At 38.5% G+C, this 16,402-nt stretch overlaps 1 protein-coding gene across 1 annotated transcript; it reads right to left on the bottom strand.

The window, feature by feature from the left end:
- Nucleotides 1–4,311: 4,311 nt before the first annotated feature.
- Nucleotides 4,312–5,121, bottom strand: LOC114287186 (lectin 9-like). The gene has a single exon (XM_028230462.2). It carries the CDS (start codon nt 5,119–5,121, stop codon nt 4,312–4,314), a length of 810 nt encoding a protein of 269 aa, XP_028086263.2.
- Between the last annotated feature and the right edge of the window lie 11,281 nt (nt 5,122–16,402).

Raw genomic sequence — 16,402 nt, 5'->3', positions numbered from 1 at the left:
TATTTCCAGACATGTTCTTTTTGATGAAACTACTTTTCCATTTCAAGATCCTTCTTTAAGTGTTTCTCTTCCTGCTCCTACTTTACCTCAGTTGCATACATTCTTTTGGCCGCCAGATTCACTTTCCCTAGCTCCTGCATCTGTTGCTGTTTCTGCAGCTAGTTCTGTTCCTTGTGTTGTTCCATCTGCACCAGCACCTTCTGTCTCTGCAGATCCTAGTTCTGCATCTGCAGGTCCTGTCTCTGCAGCTCCTACTTCTGTTTGTCCAGCACCAGCACCTCCTGCTGCTGCAACCTTACCACTCTCTCATTCTACTGCACCAATGACCCTTCCTACTGTTACTTCCATCACTCCTCCTACAACATCAATTCCTATTTCCTCTATCTCTATAGACTTGCCTCTTCTTTCACCTTCTCAGAATCATCATTCCATGCAGACCAGATCTAAGACCAAAGCTGTGTCAACTTTCTTAGCCTCTACTGCTGTTCCTTCTGAGGATATTGAACCATCTACTTATCAAGAGGCAGCTCACTCTTCTATATGGCAAGCTGCCATGTTGGATGAATTCCAAGCTTTACAAAACCAGGCCACCTGGTCTCTTGTTCCCTTACCTCCTGATAAATCTGCTATTGGTTCCAAATGGGTGTACAGGATTAAGAAAAATTCAGATGGTACAATTGCAAGATATAAGGCTCGTTTGGTTGCTAAGGGTTTTCTTCAAATAGAAGGAATTGATTTTCATGAGACATTCAGTCCTGTGGCTAAACAACAAACTGTTCGGATTCTTTTAACCTTGGCACTTCATTTCCAATGGCCTATCAAGCAGCTTGACATATCAAATGCTTTTCTTCATGGTGTTCTTGAGGAAGAAGTCTATATGCATCAGCCTCAAGGCTTCATTGATGTATCATCTCCTCATTTGGTTTGCAAACTGCACAAATCTCTTTATGGTATGAAACAAGCCCCAAGGGCTTGGTATTCCACCTTTTCCACCTTTCTTCATTCTCATGGTTTTCTCTCTAGTCACTGTGATTCTTCTCTTTTTGTTAAGAAATCAGCTTCTTCTATTCTTATCTTACTTATCTATGTTGATGATATTCTTTTAACTGGTAGTGATGTTTCTGAAATTGCTCAACTTGTTCATCACATGCATTCTACTTTTGCCATGAAAGAGCTTGGTTCTATCAATTATTTTCTTGGTATTTCAGTCACTTCTTCTTCTCATGGCTATTTTCTCTCTCAGCACAAATATGCCTCAGAAATCCTTGCCAAAGCTGGCATGACTGACTGTAAATCATATTCCTCACCTATGGCTCTTAACCATGTTGATTCTTCCACTAATCTTCCATTCTCTAATCCTACTCTTTACCGTAGCATTGTGGGTGCTCTTCAATACTTAACTATCACTCGTCCTGATCTTTCCTTTGCTGTGAACTATGCTTGTCAATTTATGCATCTTCCTCTTGTTAGTCATTTTGCTCATGTTAAACGTCTTCTCAGATACCTAAAAGGTACTCTCCATCTTGGCCTTCATTTTAGTCCTGGTCCTCTTATTCTTCAGGCTTACTCCGATTCTGATTGGGCTGGCAACTCTTATGATCGAAGATCTACAACTGGATATTGTGTTTTCCTTGGATCAAATTTGATCTCTTGGTCAGCTAAAAAGCAACCAACAGTAGCCCGCTCTTCTACTGAGGCGGAATATCGTGCTTTGGCTCAAACAGCAGCAGAGCTTAGTTGGCTTACTATGCTCCTATCTGATCTTCATATCACAGTCCCTTCTCCTACACTGTGGTGTGATAATATCTCTGCTATTTCTCTTTCATCTAATCCTGTGTTCCATGCTCGTACCAAGCATATAGAGGCTGATTATCATTATGTTCGAGAGAAAGTCACTAATAAGCAGCTCAATATTCTTCACATTTCCACATCTGATCAAATCGCCGATATTTTCACTAAACCTCTTTCTCCTCAGCGGTTTCAGTACCTACAGTCCAAGCTTATGGTTCTCCAAGCTCCCCTAAGCTTGAGGGGGCATGATAAGCTACATCAGTCCAAGCCACCAAATCAAACAGATCAGTCCAAGTCCAAGCCATCAGAGTCCAAGCCACCAGATCAAACAGATCAGTCCAAATCCAAGCCATCTGTTGAAGACACTCAAGGGTTGAGCACGTGTATAAAATTGAGACAGTTATCATCCACTTGTGGTTGTTAGCATAAATCTGTTAAGCTGTTATCTAAACTCAACTATGGTTAGTTAGTTAGGATATTGAGTTAGATAGCTATAATTTCTGTATAAAAAAGAAGCTGTAGTTGTATGTGTAATATACATTTTTTTGAAATGAGAATCTGATATTCTAAATTCCTTAAGAAGCAGAGAAAGGTGGTCATGGAGAGAGAATGACGAAGATTAGATAATTAGGTTTGGTATGAAAGTTTTAGGTAGCAAGCTTGCACTTTGTCATATAAATAAGTAGATAGATGGTTGGAGGAGTCACAATTAGTTGAATGAGTCTTCACAAACTTTTCAGCCCCAAAAGTTTTTTTTTTTTGGTTGCAAAGTAGCCAAATTTTCATAGAGAAAATAAGTATTTGGAGAAAATATTATGTATTGCTGTCACTAACTTTTAGTATCTCCAACACTAGTCATTTTAAAGTGTGCTAAAATGTGTATTCTATTATCCAAATTTTCTAATCAACAATGTTATATGCTCGCATTTTATCTTAAACAAATCAATATGTGGCTCAAATTCATTTTAAATGTAGGTCAGTTGAACAATGCTGTTTTAAAAATTAAAGGAGAAATTAAAGTGTATTAAAGTGAAATTTTGTTAAAAGTACAATGATGTTAATGACTAAAGTGAAATTTTAATAGAAGTACAATATTAACAATTGCATTAAATGCAATCACGACTATGACATATTTAAAGATTTTGTAAACGTGCATTTTTTAATACATGTTAAGAGATTTTTAAAAAATTATATATTTTACATAAAAATATATATAATAAAAAATGTATAATATTTTCAAATTTCCTAAACATTAAAATACCCATATGTTTAAATAGGTGCTCATCTAACTCCATTAAAAACGTATATAATAAAAAAGTAATGACTTATTAATGAAAAGAGCATTTCATAGTAAGAGATAGAAAGGAAAAGCATGCATAGGCCATGAAGGAAAATTATACAATAGTTTCGGAATATTACAGCTGGCCTACCACCATGGTCATTGGCAACGGCCGGCCAATAGTGAGCCCAGGTGGAAGAGTGAACGTTTGGGATTGAAGATTTACTGCTATGATATATGGTTTATATAGTTCCTGTAAAATTTTCCTTCTTCACATCAAATTTACATACTTATTTAAATTTTCATTCCTTACCAACATTTTTTTTCAAAAAATACACCAGTTGAAATCGAGAAGCCAAATGTAACCCATTATGTTAGTTTTTAAAACGACGTTATGCAAATGGTCAAAATTGCTACTTGACTCAAAGTTGGGAGGTTGATTAAATAATTAAAAGATCAAAAAACAAAATGAGATAAATATAAACCGCAAAAGTGCAAAATGTAATTTAGGTTTTGATTATGACTTGTTGACGTGTGCTTCTTGTCTTGGATGGCATCTTGAAGCCAAAAATTCTCGCACCACGTTGTTTGCCATTTCACCTATGTTGTTGTCAATTCCTTTGACTTTAAATTAAAAATTGAGCATAGAAGCTTTTAGTAAGTGTTTCTTTTGGAAAAAAAAAAAAAAATGAGTATAGAAGCTTTCGATGAGTGTTTCTTTAGGTAAATGTTGTTGATAGAAAATATTGAAATGACATTATTGCGGCTGTAAGATTGCGTAGATTATATATATATATATATATTTTATAAAAAATTTAGTGAATCGTTTTATTAGTAAGTGTTTCTTTTGGATAAAAAGGAGTATAGAAGCTTTCGATGAGTGTTTCTTTAGGTAATTGTTGTTGATAAAAAAATATCGAAATGACATTATTGAGGTTGTGAGATTGCTTAGATTATATATATATATATATATTTTATAAAAAATTTAGCGGATCGTCTTATAACCTTATATCTATTACATTTATACACAACACAATAGAATATCCACAATCTAATAAAATATTACATAATCATATTATAAGATGCATCCATAACATATTATTCGAAATAGAAATTTATATCTATCCAAGGAATAATAACAATTATTCCAATTATTCACTGCCAGCTGGTAAATACCTTATTTTTGTCCAAGATTATCTTATGCCCTTAGAACTGTAACATTTACTTTGTTTTTCTCAAATTTAAAAACTTGAATTAAACTTCCATGACTTAACAATATTTTTTTCAATACACGCACCAGTTCCAGCCGAGAAGCCGATTGTAACCCATTCTGACAAGTAGTCCGTTAGATCAACCCTGAAAGAAAGGTCTTGTCTGACTATGGCATTATTGATAGTGCTAGTGACAACAACACTCAATTTTTTCGACTTAGAGTGATAACTAATCACAGCTTGATTTTCTATCCCATGAGCGATGTCATTGTACCATACTTTAGTCACATTAGACTGAATCGAGTTGATATTGATACCAAGATGAGTAACAGGAGTGATGCTTTGTGGATCCCAAGAATTCTGAAAGGTATCAAACTCCACAGCGACAAATGGGCTAGTGGCTTCCAATGTCGATAGATCGATTGGAAGCCCAATGGCACCGCCTGTAGTGGTGCCTGCGGAGCTGCTGGAATTGGAAGGTTCAAGGAAGAATGCAAGCCCATCTCCGAAAGTTGAACTTCCATCCGAATCAATCACAAAGGAGAAAGAGGTGGTGAAGTCAGTCAACTTGCCGGAATAACTATTCCAGAGGTGAAGCGGTTTGACGTAGGTAGCTTTGCCGGCTTTGTAATTTAAGTTGGTATCATACTTGTCTGCTGCGAGGTGGATGCCATCGGAGGAGATGTAAGCGTCTCCATTGGTGGTTATGTCGACATTGAGATTTTTGGGACTGATTTTGGCGATATTGAAGTTTAGTGCAGTTGCACAAGGAGTTGCGAGAAGAATGTAAAATGTGATAATTGAGAGACAAGAAAGTTGAATGTGTGATTGGAAAGCCATTGTTGTGATGGGGAAAATTTATGGGATTGGAAGTTTGTAGATGAGGAAAAGTGTATTCAATTTGGGGTATAAATAGGTACATTATTGTTTGAAATCTTGTGATTTGGTCAAAGTGGGTGTTCCCTGTTTTTGAAAGAGGAAGAAGGTGTGATCACCAAATCCATGCACGTAGACAACTGTTTTTGTTGTATAGATGTTTGGATAAATAACACTGGCATTCTTGAGGTTGGCTCTTAGGCCTCGTTTGGGAACAGGCTAATTTAGTAATTTTTTGGTTATTTGGCTAAAAAGGTAGGTAAAAAAAACTTGTATGTTTGGGATGACTTTTTGGCTAATTACGAAAAGATGTGCAAAAAGTAGAGAGAAAAGAGAATCTTTGACTTTTTGGTATGGGTTGTTGGCTCTTTAGCTAATTTAGTAACTTTTTGACTAATTGGCTAAAATAATCTCTTGCCAAACGAGGCCTTAATACGGATTCTTGGGAACTTTTAGTTCTACACATTATTTCTATTCTGTGCATATGTTTTTCAATTTACACACTTAAAAATATTATAATATTTAAGTCAGGTTTATATTTGTGAAGTAATTTTTTAGAAAAATTTCACAAAATTTGAAATTTGTTTGGTTGTATATTTTAAGAATAATTTTAGGCCACGTTTGTTTGGCGGATTACGTTGGATGTCATTGTTAGTGAGAGAATGGTTATTGAAGAGATTGTTAATGTGAAAATTGTTAGTGAGGAGATTAAGTAAAAGTGTGTTTGTTTTAATGATAGTATGAGAGATGGTTAGAGATGGGATTGTTAAATTATTTTTATATAAAATAAAAAAAATTATTTCTATATTAAAAAATTTAAAACAATTATTAAAACAAATAGGTGTACTTGGTAAAAAAAAATTACAAAATAATTTTTATATAAAATAAATTCAATCCGCTCACTATTTTCCTAATCCCATCCAAAATTCTGTCAAGCTAATCCCCTTATTGAGGGGGATTACTAAACCCCTCGAATTATCAATCTTCCCTCCCAAATTATCACCAAACATGTTGTGGATGGGATCCACAGTCATAGCAATCCAATCTCCCTTCCCATGCCGGTAAACAAACATGATCTTAGAGTTTTGGAGTGTGGAATAATTTAAATTTTTTTTATTTTTTGTAATTGAATAGATGAGTGTGAAAGAAAAAATAATTAATTGATATGTATGATGTGAGAAAAATTGAGAGGAGAGAAAAAATGATTGATTGATGGGTAGAAAAAAGTGGTTTCTATTTTTTTTCAAAATTTTTTAACCAAACAAATTTTTGATATATTTTCTCTAAAATTGTATCTTTAGATACAAACCAAACAAGGCCATAATTTTGCTCAATTCACACACTTTTTTTTCCAAATATACCCTAATTGTAAAATTGTAAACACATCTTATACACGCCCAAAGCATAGTGTGCACACTCAAATCCTAAACAATGTACACACCCAAACATGGTGCCGTTACTATAAAAAAAAAAAAAAAAAAAACATGGTGCCGTTTGTAAATTGTTGAAGGTTGAAAAAGTGCAGCTTGTTTTAATTCAATCTTCCCTATTGTAGCACTCCATTCAATATCATTCTAGGTTTGTTTTTAATTCAATAAATATGTGAATTTACTCAAATTATTTTACTCATTTTCGTAACTTTTCGTAAGTTCGTGTAAAGTTTTACAAATTTCAATCCTTTTTTGAATTAGGTTGACAATGTTCAAAAAATAACAACACGTTAGTTTAGAAATACAGTGTCTAACGAATGAGTTTTATTCGCAAAATTGATAATCGAAAATTTTAATTTAGTTTGGAAGTTGATTGTCAAAAAATCTATTTTGATTTGGAAGTAGAAGTCCGAAACATTTTGTATTTTTTAGTTGTAGATTGTCGAATTATAAGAGTAGTTTTGACCTTATTTACTGACATGGGCAGCAGAAGAAGGGGGAAAAAAAAAAAGACAACAATTTTAAGCACTAAAACTTGCGTTTGCAATTCTAGCTTTGTTGTAAACGATGATATCATTATCAAAATCTAAATTTTCATCATACAAATCTTTCATAGCACAAAAAAAAAAATGAGGATATAATTTGGTTAGGAATAAAGACTTGATGGATTGAGAGGGTTTGCTAATTGGAGTAAGCTAATAATGGCCCTACGTAGGAAGTGGATTTTTGACTTTTTTAAAGTTAAAATTTACAAAAAGATAAAATAAGCCAAAATAATCAATAAGACAAAATATCACATTAAATTCATAATTATTTTACTTTTTCTCTCACAAATATCACATCCAACTACAAAAAACGTAACGTCACAAAATAAATACGATAAACCAATCTCATAGGTGAAAATAAAGTTGAAACAAAGTACTTACAAAAGGTGACACATGTGATATATATCCATAAACAACTCATCTTGAATCTACAACATGTGTTACGAATAGTGAAAAGTAATGAAAGCTAAACAAATATTCATCTATTCCAAAGGCTTACATCTTTCCAAGCCACTACTTGGTTACAACAAAAATGAGTCTACCTCAATACAATTAAACCATTGGCTCTACAAAGTAAATACAATAAAAAAGAAGCTCTTGCTCCAAATCTCCCCAAACTACTGTCTTGGCAGAGACATATCTCCAACACCTGAAAATGGTTTTTCCCAAATAGGGTGAGCCAAAATCCAATAGAAACAATCTAACACAATATATGAATCTTAACAAAGATATAAGCATGAGATGCATATTCAATGCCCATGATAAAATCATTTTTAACTCTTTTGCAAAACTATGCCATGCCAAGCTTTATACCACAATTCATGTTATCTCAATTCAGTCTATCTCATTTCATGATTCATTCATCGTTTTATATCATTTCATGAGTCACTCACCAATTCATTTAGACAACCAAACTGAGGGTACAACTCAATGAGTTTCTAACCATCACAACCATTATACAAATACTTCTATTTGCCATTTTACGAATATTTCTTCCGCAGGAACCGATATCCATATATATATATATATATATAAGGTTTTCGGGACTTTCACCCTAGACACATAGGCCAACTTAATTCAATGGAGTTCCTCCCATTTCTTCTCCCAAACATAGAGTACATCCCCTTTTTCCTCCCACACAACATACATGTATAATGTATTAAAACATAGGCATATTCAATGACAACGGATAAGAGATCAGTTTCAATTCACATAATCTTCATGCAATTTCTACAACAATCATAGTTATTCTCCACCAATAACCCAAAACAGATATTTCTAAATAGATATACAATCTTCAAGACAAATAAATTATCCGAATTTCCATTGTTGAGAGGTAATACATACCCGACTCTACCATTTATATAGACATCCATCCAATTTCATATTCCTAATGCCAATTTCATGTTATTATACAAAATAACTGTTTGAGACAATTAGGGCAAATTTCCGCTTTCTTCCGAAATCCACCCCAGGTATCAAAATCAACGAATTTATCATAATACAACCTCATATCCACTCCCATAACCAATTTTCAGACATACATTTGAAAACACCTTTTTTGATTTTAATCTAAAACCCTAGGTTTGTTCAAAATCACCCAAAGTTCCAATATTTCTCATACATCAACAAATAACTAAGTTAAAACTCATAGAAGAGTGTAGAAAGATCCTACCTTAAGTTTAGAAGACCAAAGGAGGCAATGGAGGAACTTCAAAGATGCCGAAACCAAGTTCTATTTGGATCAAAATGTAACCCTTGAGATGTTCTACCTTTTTAACAAAGGCACTCGAGTAAAGAAATCATTAGATCTAGGTGAAAATGTAGAGAGAATGTAGGTTTTAGAGAGAGAGAGGCTCAATATAGCGTTTTAAGAGAAAAATATATGAAAAAGTGATGTAAAAAGGCGCTGTTGTAGTCTGATATATGCACAATTCGCTTGAACGCAGAAAGTGAAGCTCGAGTGTCAGACACAACAAGTTGTTTCGCTCGAGTGTGCTCTGTAGACACCCCATTTTTGACCAACCTTAAGACTCAGACGTCACCAACTGAGCGCTCGGTGATGTAGCATATTGTGCTCGTTCTGAGGTTTCAGAGTCTCGGCTGCGAGCCTTGCCTCCGGACTTCGGGGCTCTTTTGTGCTTTGCCTCGGTTTGCGAACTAAGTCCTGTTTTCTCTGTTTTCTCTTCCCGAAGGAAGGGAGAGGTATCGTAGACCATCTCTCAGTGGCCGTAGGCTACATTTCGTGGTCGTAGGCCATTTTTCCCGTTTGGAGCCTAGTTTCCGATTTTCGGAGCCGTCGGCTGTATACCTCAGTTCGGGACCGCATAACTACCTCCGTTTGCTCCTGTTTTTGGCACACACCTTGTTTCCTCTCTTTTGAGGGACACTGTGGCCCGGGAGACCACCTTCGTGGTCATACGCTACTTTCGGCGCCTAGCAGCCTGTTTTCGGGGCCCCAGACTGCGCTTTTCGGCCCCCGAACCCTCATTTTGCATCCGTCTTGGTCCATTTTTGGTAGGGACCCTATTTTCATTGCTAGGGAGGTGGTAGTATGGTGGGAGGCCACCGTTTCTCCTTGGAAACCAGTTTTCTCTTTTTCTCTCTCCTAAAGCCAATTTTTCTGACAGAAAGCTGGTTTTTCTCACTTTTGAGCCACAATTTTTGGCTTTTCATACCACCATTGTGTTGTGCTCATTTGGGAGGCCACCATTATAGGTAGGCCGACCACCTTTTTGAAAGTGACTTTTTGACCTGGCTGGCCGACCACAAAAAGTGGCTGGCCGACCACCTGACTCTTTTGACCTGGTCGGCCGACCAGGGCAAGTAGTCGGCCCACCACCTGAATTGGTTGGACAGCTTTTTCCTTTTTTGTCTCATTGAGTTGAAGCCAGCTGTGCCAGTTGGAAGCCTCAGAATGCATCCTCCATAGAGGATGTTTAACCTAGCTTTAAAGCTTCTTGGAGAAGCTTTAGGCCCTCTCCTCTATAAAGGAAACCTTCTCTTTCCATGGCAAGGGTGAGAAAAAACCAGCTGAGGCATATACATACAACTCTCCATATCTCTCCCATTCCAAGCTCAAAATACCCTTTTTCATGGCCATTTACACTACACCTCTAAGCCTAACACCTCCACGATCCATTCCAGCACCTTGGAACTCATTTTTAAAGGTTGAAGGCTCATTTTCTTGGTCCAGAAGTCGCTGCATTGCTGTGCTACAAGGGTAAGTCTCCATTTCCTCAATTTTTGCACTATTTTACTCTATACCTTAGCTCCATTTTCAAGCATTTTTGAGCTTTGACATGAACTGAAAAGTGTCTTATTTTAAGCCCCTCTTGAACTTTGTTTAAGGACACTTTTCTGTTTGAGGTCATCTACCTCCTTGTATGCTACATTCTCTCTTTTAAGGCTTATGTTGCATCATATCTTAGCCTTATTTGCAAGCATTTTTGGGCTTCGACATAAACTAGAAAAAGCCTTGTTTTGATCTTCTAAACATGTTTGTTTAAGGAATATTTTCTGTTTGGGGTTATCTTCCCCCTTGCATGCTTCATTTCCTCATGTTTTGAGCTATGCATTAGAGCATTTGCATTGGCCTTGAGATGTGTCTTTGAGCCTCAAAATCAGAGACGGCTGACCCTCTCACCTCTTGTTCTCTTTACTAGCATTGTTGGCCTTCCAAAGGGACTCTTTTTTGCATGCATTGAAGTCATATTTCAGGCCTCATTTTGTGAGTTTTAAGGTCTGCCTAAGCTCTGTCAAGAGCCCATTTTGCCATATTTTATGTCTATGATGCATATGTAGAGCAATCTCATTCAAGGCCTTTCAATGAGACCTTTCTTTGCATGTTTCCTAGACTGATTTCAGGGCCTATTCAGTGGGTTTTAGGGCTGTCATAACTCATTTCTAGAGGTGGTTTTGCCCTTTTGTTTGTCTATCATATAGGTGTAGAATACCCCATTGCATGGCCTTCCAAAGGAGCCCCTCATTTTTGCATGCATTGATTGAGTTTCAGTGGGTATTCGGGCATATTTTGGCATGAAATGCTTCTGTTTTTGGTTGGTTGGGTGAGCCTTCATATGCTTCATATAATTGTAAAACAACTGATGGTTCACTAGCTTTCTTTGCATGCTTTGTGGACCCTTGATGTTAGCACTTTTTGGCCAGACCTTAAACTGATAATGTGCTTATTTTGGACTACCCTAGCTCTGTTTTTAGGCCTTATGGTCGAATGATATTTTTTTGCATGCTTGCAGTTCAATACCCATGCTTAACTTTGAGTTCTGAGGTCCATTGTATGCATGTGCTGAGGTGTGTTCATGTTTTGAGGTCATTGTTTATCATGTTTCAGAGCTGTATCATATGTGTTTGTATGCCATATTACATCCCTTGCCATGCTTTGGTAGAGTGGCATGTTATGCCTTAGGATCGATCCTTGGCATTCGTGCGCGTTTGCATGCATTTCGGTTGTTTGATTTTCATCATATGGCCATTGATGTGAGTGTGGTTGAAGTCTACACATGTTGGTGTAAGTCCATCGTGCATTGTGTATGCCATTTCAAAGCATTGCGTATGCTAGGTTGTATGTTAGTTGCATTGTGTATGACATCTGATTTTCATTGTGTTTGGGATAGAAGTTAGCCCAAGCATGGGAAACGAGGGACGTTTCGTACTTCGAGTGACGGAATGTGTATCAATTCTCAGTCGCCGACACTCCGGATTACCCATGATGGAGTTTAGGTCTTGTTGTGTTTATATGTGCATTCATTTCACATTGAGTCATGCAATTCGACTCCTCGGCCATCATGCATCGGGATGCGTGATTGGTAGCATGAGGATCGAGGTGTGCATACATATGTGAAAGTACTTTGCCATGCCCCTTTCTTGCTCTCTGTTGCAACAAATCAGCAATCAATAGCCTTCTAGAGCTTTGCACAGCATTCCGGGATTAATTGCAAACAGAGGTAAATCGGGGCATCGCAAGGAATTTTTCGACGAATGCAACTCGAGCATGCATCTTGCATCATTCAGAACAGAGCTGAGGCGGTCCATGGATTTGCATACCTAGTTTATTGCTTTCCTAGTTAATTTGTTAATTAATTAGGGCTTTGTATTTATTCGGACTGTAATTATTATTCGGACTGTATTATTCTTTTGGACCCTCCGAGCGAGGGCACAACTGTAATAAGTGTGTGTGCGTGTGATGTAGGTCTTCCAACCCCACGTCTTTCTCCATTTTATTTACCAGCTTATGATGGTTAGATTAGGGCATGTTTCAATTAGCATACTTATACTTGCATGTTTGCATTCATTCATCTGTCTTGCATGCACCGGGCTCGGCGCATCATACTAACTGCATTGTATTTCAATTCTGAGTAGACTACATTTTATCCGTTGCATTTCATATGCCATCTTAGAATAGCCGAGCCTATTGTAGTTGCATTTTTGCATGTGTTGCATTAGGCATTTTTGTATAGTTAGGACTCATGCATTTTTTCTAACATAACTTTTGTTTTGGCTTGGAGTACTCGGTAAGTTTTATGCTTTAGCATCCTTACATGCGTGTGAGTGACTGCCATGATAGCATGCTTACCATGAGGCTAATTGTTTATGTGATATAACTACCTGAATGCCTGTGGGTGAAGGTTGGATTATTTGAATTGGAATAATGCATTGACTGTGAGTTTTAAGCCCACTAGATAGTGGCAAAACCATGTTTTCTAAGCCCCATTGAGGGTGGCAAAATCTGCATTTTAAGCCTACTTGCGAGTAGCAAATCATTTTGAAAACAAACATGAGATGTTTTGTTCCAATTCAGGCGATCCAGTCTATAGTTGTATGCTGTGCGCATCACATAGTAAATATAGGCTAATAACTGGAATAAGAACGCATAATTTTTCAAAACTAGATATCATGGTTAGTAGAGGCCGATCTTTGATCGAGCGAGCGGGGGTGCTCACGAAGTGACCTTCCCCAATCGTACCCAAGTTTCCGAGCCGAGGCAACTTTGGTGATGACGGATACGTGGCCTTAGGCAACGAGTCAGGGTTTCCTAAATTCCCCCAAAATAAATATTTAGGTGGCGACTCTGTATTTGGCAAAGCAGTCCATGTTTGGCACTTCTTTCAAAAAATCTGTTTTAAAAAACGATTTGCCGGATTTGGACTCTTTGATGATTTCATCGGTCTTGCATTGCACTCTGTGAGATTAGATATAGGACCGTGACACAAATTGAGTCCAAACTCTAGTGAGGCCCAAGGGTGCGTCTACAGTTTTTGGCGACTCCGCTGGGGATTTAAAGAACTTGACTCGAACTCATGATATCTTGTTTTGACTATACTTACGTGTTTCTTTCCATTGCATTTACATTGGTTCGCCTAGGACACCGTGTTTGCCGTATGCTATTCCTGAACGGTTTGCCGGAGGCTCACTTCGATAAGCGTGCCATAAGGCTGACCGGTTGTGGGCTCTGCCACAACGGGAACACAAACCCCGATTTTACCGGGGCATCCTTTTTGACCATTCGACCTAGTGCATATCGGAATCCATAGTGACTATTCCAAACTAGGACAAGTTACTTACCCGATTATAGGTTGTTTAAAACCGCTGCGTGCGTAGTGAAACCCTAGCTCCTGACAAAATAGGACAAGAAAATCTTACCCCAACATAGGAGTGTTTTGGCTCTCACTTGCTTGTTATGTGCTTTTAGACTGTGCCTCTACAGGAATGCATGTATCAGTTTGCAAGTCTAGATATCAGGCCTGCGGGCATCAACATCAATATTTGGGGAATCAGCTTTACCTGAGGGTATTGATTTTCAGGCAGAATTTTGGGTAGAGTTCAGTAGAGAGCACAGTTATTCGGCTGCTCGTATTTGTTTTGGTGAAATCAGGCTGAGATGCTGCATGTTTTCTCTTTTGCTAGGTAGTCTTGGAACCATAGCTTCAGAAGGCTCCAATATCCCCCGAGGTTCATTGGACTTGTGTTGATAGACTTTTTCGGGTCAGAGATTCAATTCAAGGGCAATCAGTGTTCCTTTGCCAGAGGCAGGGTAAAAGGGCCAGTCAGGTACAGATCACCAATTCAGCAGTTACCAGATCAGTGGCCCTTATCCACCCCACCAGTGAAAAGTCAGGCTGAGGCCTCAATTTTTATCACATAAATAGATATACCAGTCAGTCAGCCAGAACAGCAGAATATGTCAGGGATGGAAGACATGGTGCGTTAGCTCTAGGTGAGCATGAAAGCCATGTAGGAGGACGCTGTTCGTCAAGCAGAATTTGCCAAACAGTAGGCCGTTGTCATGGCCCAATAGGCAGAGCTAATTACCCAGTTACAGTAGCAAACCGGAGCATCTGCTTCGCACCAAGCCCCTCCCCCACCAGGAGTTCCAACACCCAAGGAGGCAACAAATATCCAAGGAGATACGGGTATTCCGACAGGACCGGCTCCGCCCCCAATCCTACCCCAATTATCCAAAACACCCACCAACCTGCCGGATTCTCCCTTTGAGTCCGAGGCGAACCCCACGGCATTGAAGGTGAGCAAGCTTGAAAAGCTATTCAAGAAATCTCAGGGCGTCAAGTCCATCCCAGAGATTGAGGATGGGTATACCGATGCGGCAGTGACGCTGCCAGACCGCTTTAAAATGCCACATATTGACCGCTTTGATGGGTCCGGGGGTCCCATGGTGCGCTTACGGTTGTTTTCAGACATATTAAGGCTGATGGGCCTCACCAGATGTCACGACCCAAACCCGGCCCTATGGGTTTAGCACCGTAACCGGCCAGTAATCCGAGATTACCGAAGGCCTGCTTAACAGTAGTACAGTAAAACAGAGTACAGGGCCTGGCGGAAGCCAATACAGTAAATGAATAATGTCCATTGAGCTGTGACAGTCTGCATGCCAAAAAGATTTGTCATGCATTCACATATACAAACAGTACAATCTATACAAAATTTACAGTCACACAGTACAGGGACATAATCCCTTGATAGCAGTACGGTTAGCAGCTAACAGTCTATACAGTAATCCAAACAGTATGGAGACAGACGGGGGGAAAACAAGACACCCCAAAGCCATAGCATGGCAACTCGGAACCTTGCAGTGAGGCACAAAGGCTGGCTTGACAAAACTGGAGTCTAACCCACGCTCCTAGCTCCGATCTGGTGGCTGAGCACCTACATATATATATAAACAGTGAGCTAAAGCCCAGTGAATAACATAATGCGTAAAGGGGTTGTGAATGAAATGTCCTTACAGTAATGAAATCAGTTCATTAAACAATACTTCAGTCTTTCAGTCAGAACAGTTATTCAGTCATATGTGGTACATCCATTAGCATAGCAGTAAACAGTAGGTCTTAAAGACCGAACAGTAATGATGGCCATCAATCAGTAAACAGTAGCGGTTCCACGAGGGAACCGACAGAGATCTCTGTAACAGTAACAGTCAGTAACAGTAGTTGCTAAGGATGCCACAATACAGTTCAGAATAGAGGACATACATTCATTCAATTAACAGTAACAGTTCAGAAAGCAGTACAGTTCAATTGTTCAGAAAATAATCATTTTGAACATATCTTTACACAGTTGTTACTCACAGAGTTTGGGCTACAGTATGCTAGAGTGTGTCTCCCCAGTCGCCAACCCTATACAGTTCACAGGTTGAACACACACTAAGCTACACAGTTGGGAAAGATAACAACTTAATCCCTAATGCCTCGGTGTGTTCTACATCTATATCCTCAACAAGATGTCTTAAACTAGGCCTAAGAATGCCTAGAATGGGATGAGGATGCAAAGATGCACATTTAAAAGCACTTTCAGAAAAACAGAGTCCCGCTCGAGCGCAAGTTTCCCCGCTCGAGCGGTCATGCAACAAAGGTACACGCTAGAGCGTAAACTTTCCCGCTCGAGCGTACTGTAAAAGTACTGGATGGGTGAAATCTCCACTCGACGCCCGCTCGAGCTTGAGACATGACTCCGCTTGAGCGCCTAGTTCTTCGCTTGAGCGGACTGTAAAATAGTGCAGAAATACTGGATGCTCGGATTCCACGCTCGAGCGGCGATTCCCCCGCTCGAGCGGAAGTGCAGAATCTGGAAATTCCAGATTGCACCTCCAAGCTCAAAACCAAGTTCAAAGGCATCAAAACCGATCCTCTTGGGCCCATTTTCTGGAAAACATTTATAAACACATAGAATAACACGTTTCAAAGCTCAATTTTAAGAAATCAAAGCCCAAGGGTGTTTAATTCAAACTCAATTTAA

The sequence above is a fragment of the Camellia sinensis genome, chromosome 2, assembly GCF_055761805.1.
Source record: "Camellia sinensis isolate YWXY chromosome 2, ASM5576180v1, whole genome shotgun sequence".
NCBI classification, from domain to species: Eukaryota; Viridiplantae; Streptophyta; class Magnoliopsida; order Ericales; family Theaceae; genus Camellia; species Camellia sinensis.
The sequence above is the reverse complement of the archived record's forward strand: the minus strand, read 5'-3'. Positions and strand labels throughout refer to the sequence as shown.

Excerpts from the sequence above, each read along its gene's own strand:
- LOC114287186 (XM_028230462.2), bottom strand. The coding sequence starts at position 5,121 with ATGGCTTTCCAATCACACATTCAACTTTCTTGTCTCTCAATTATCACA.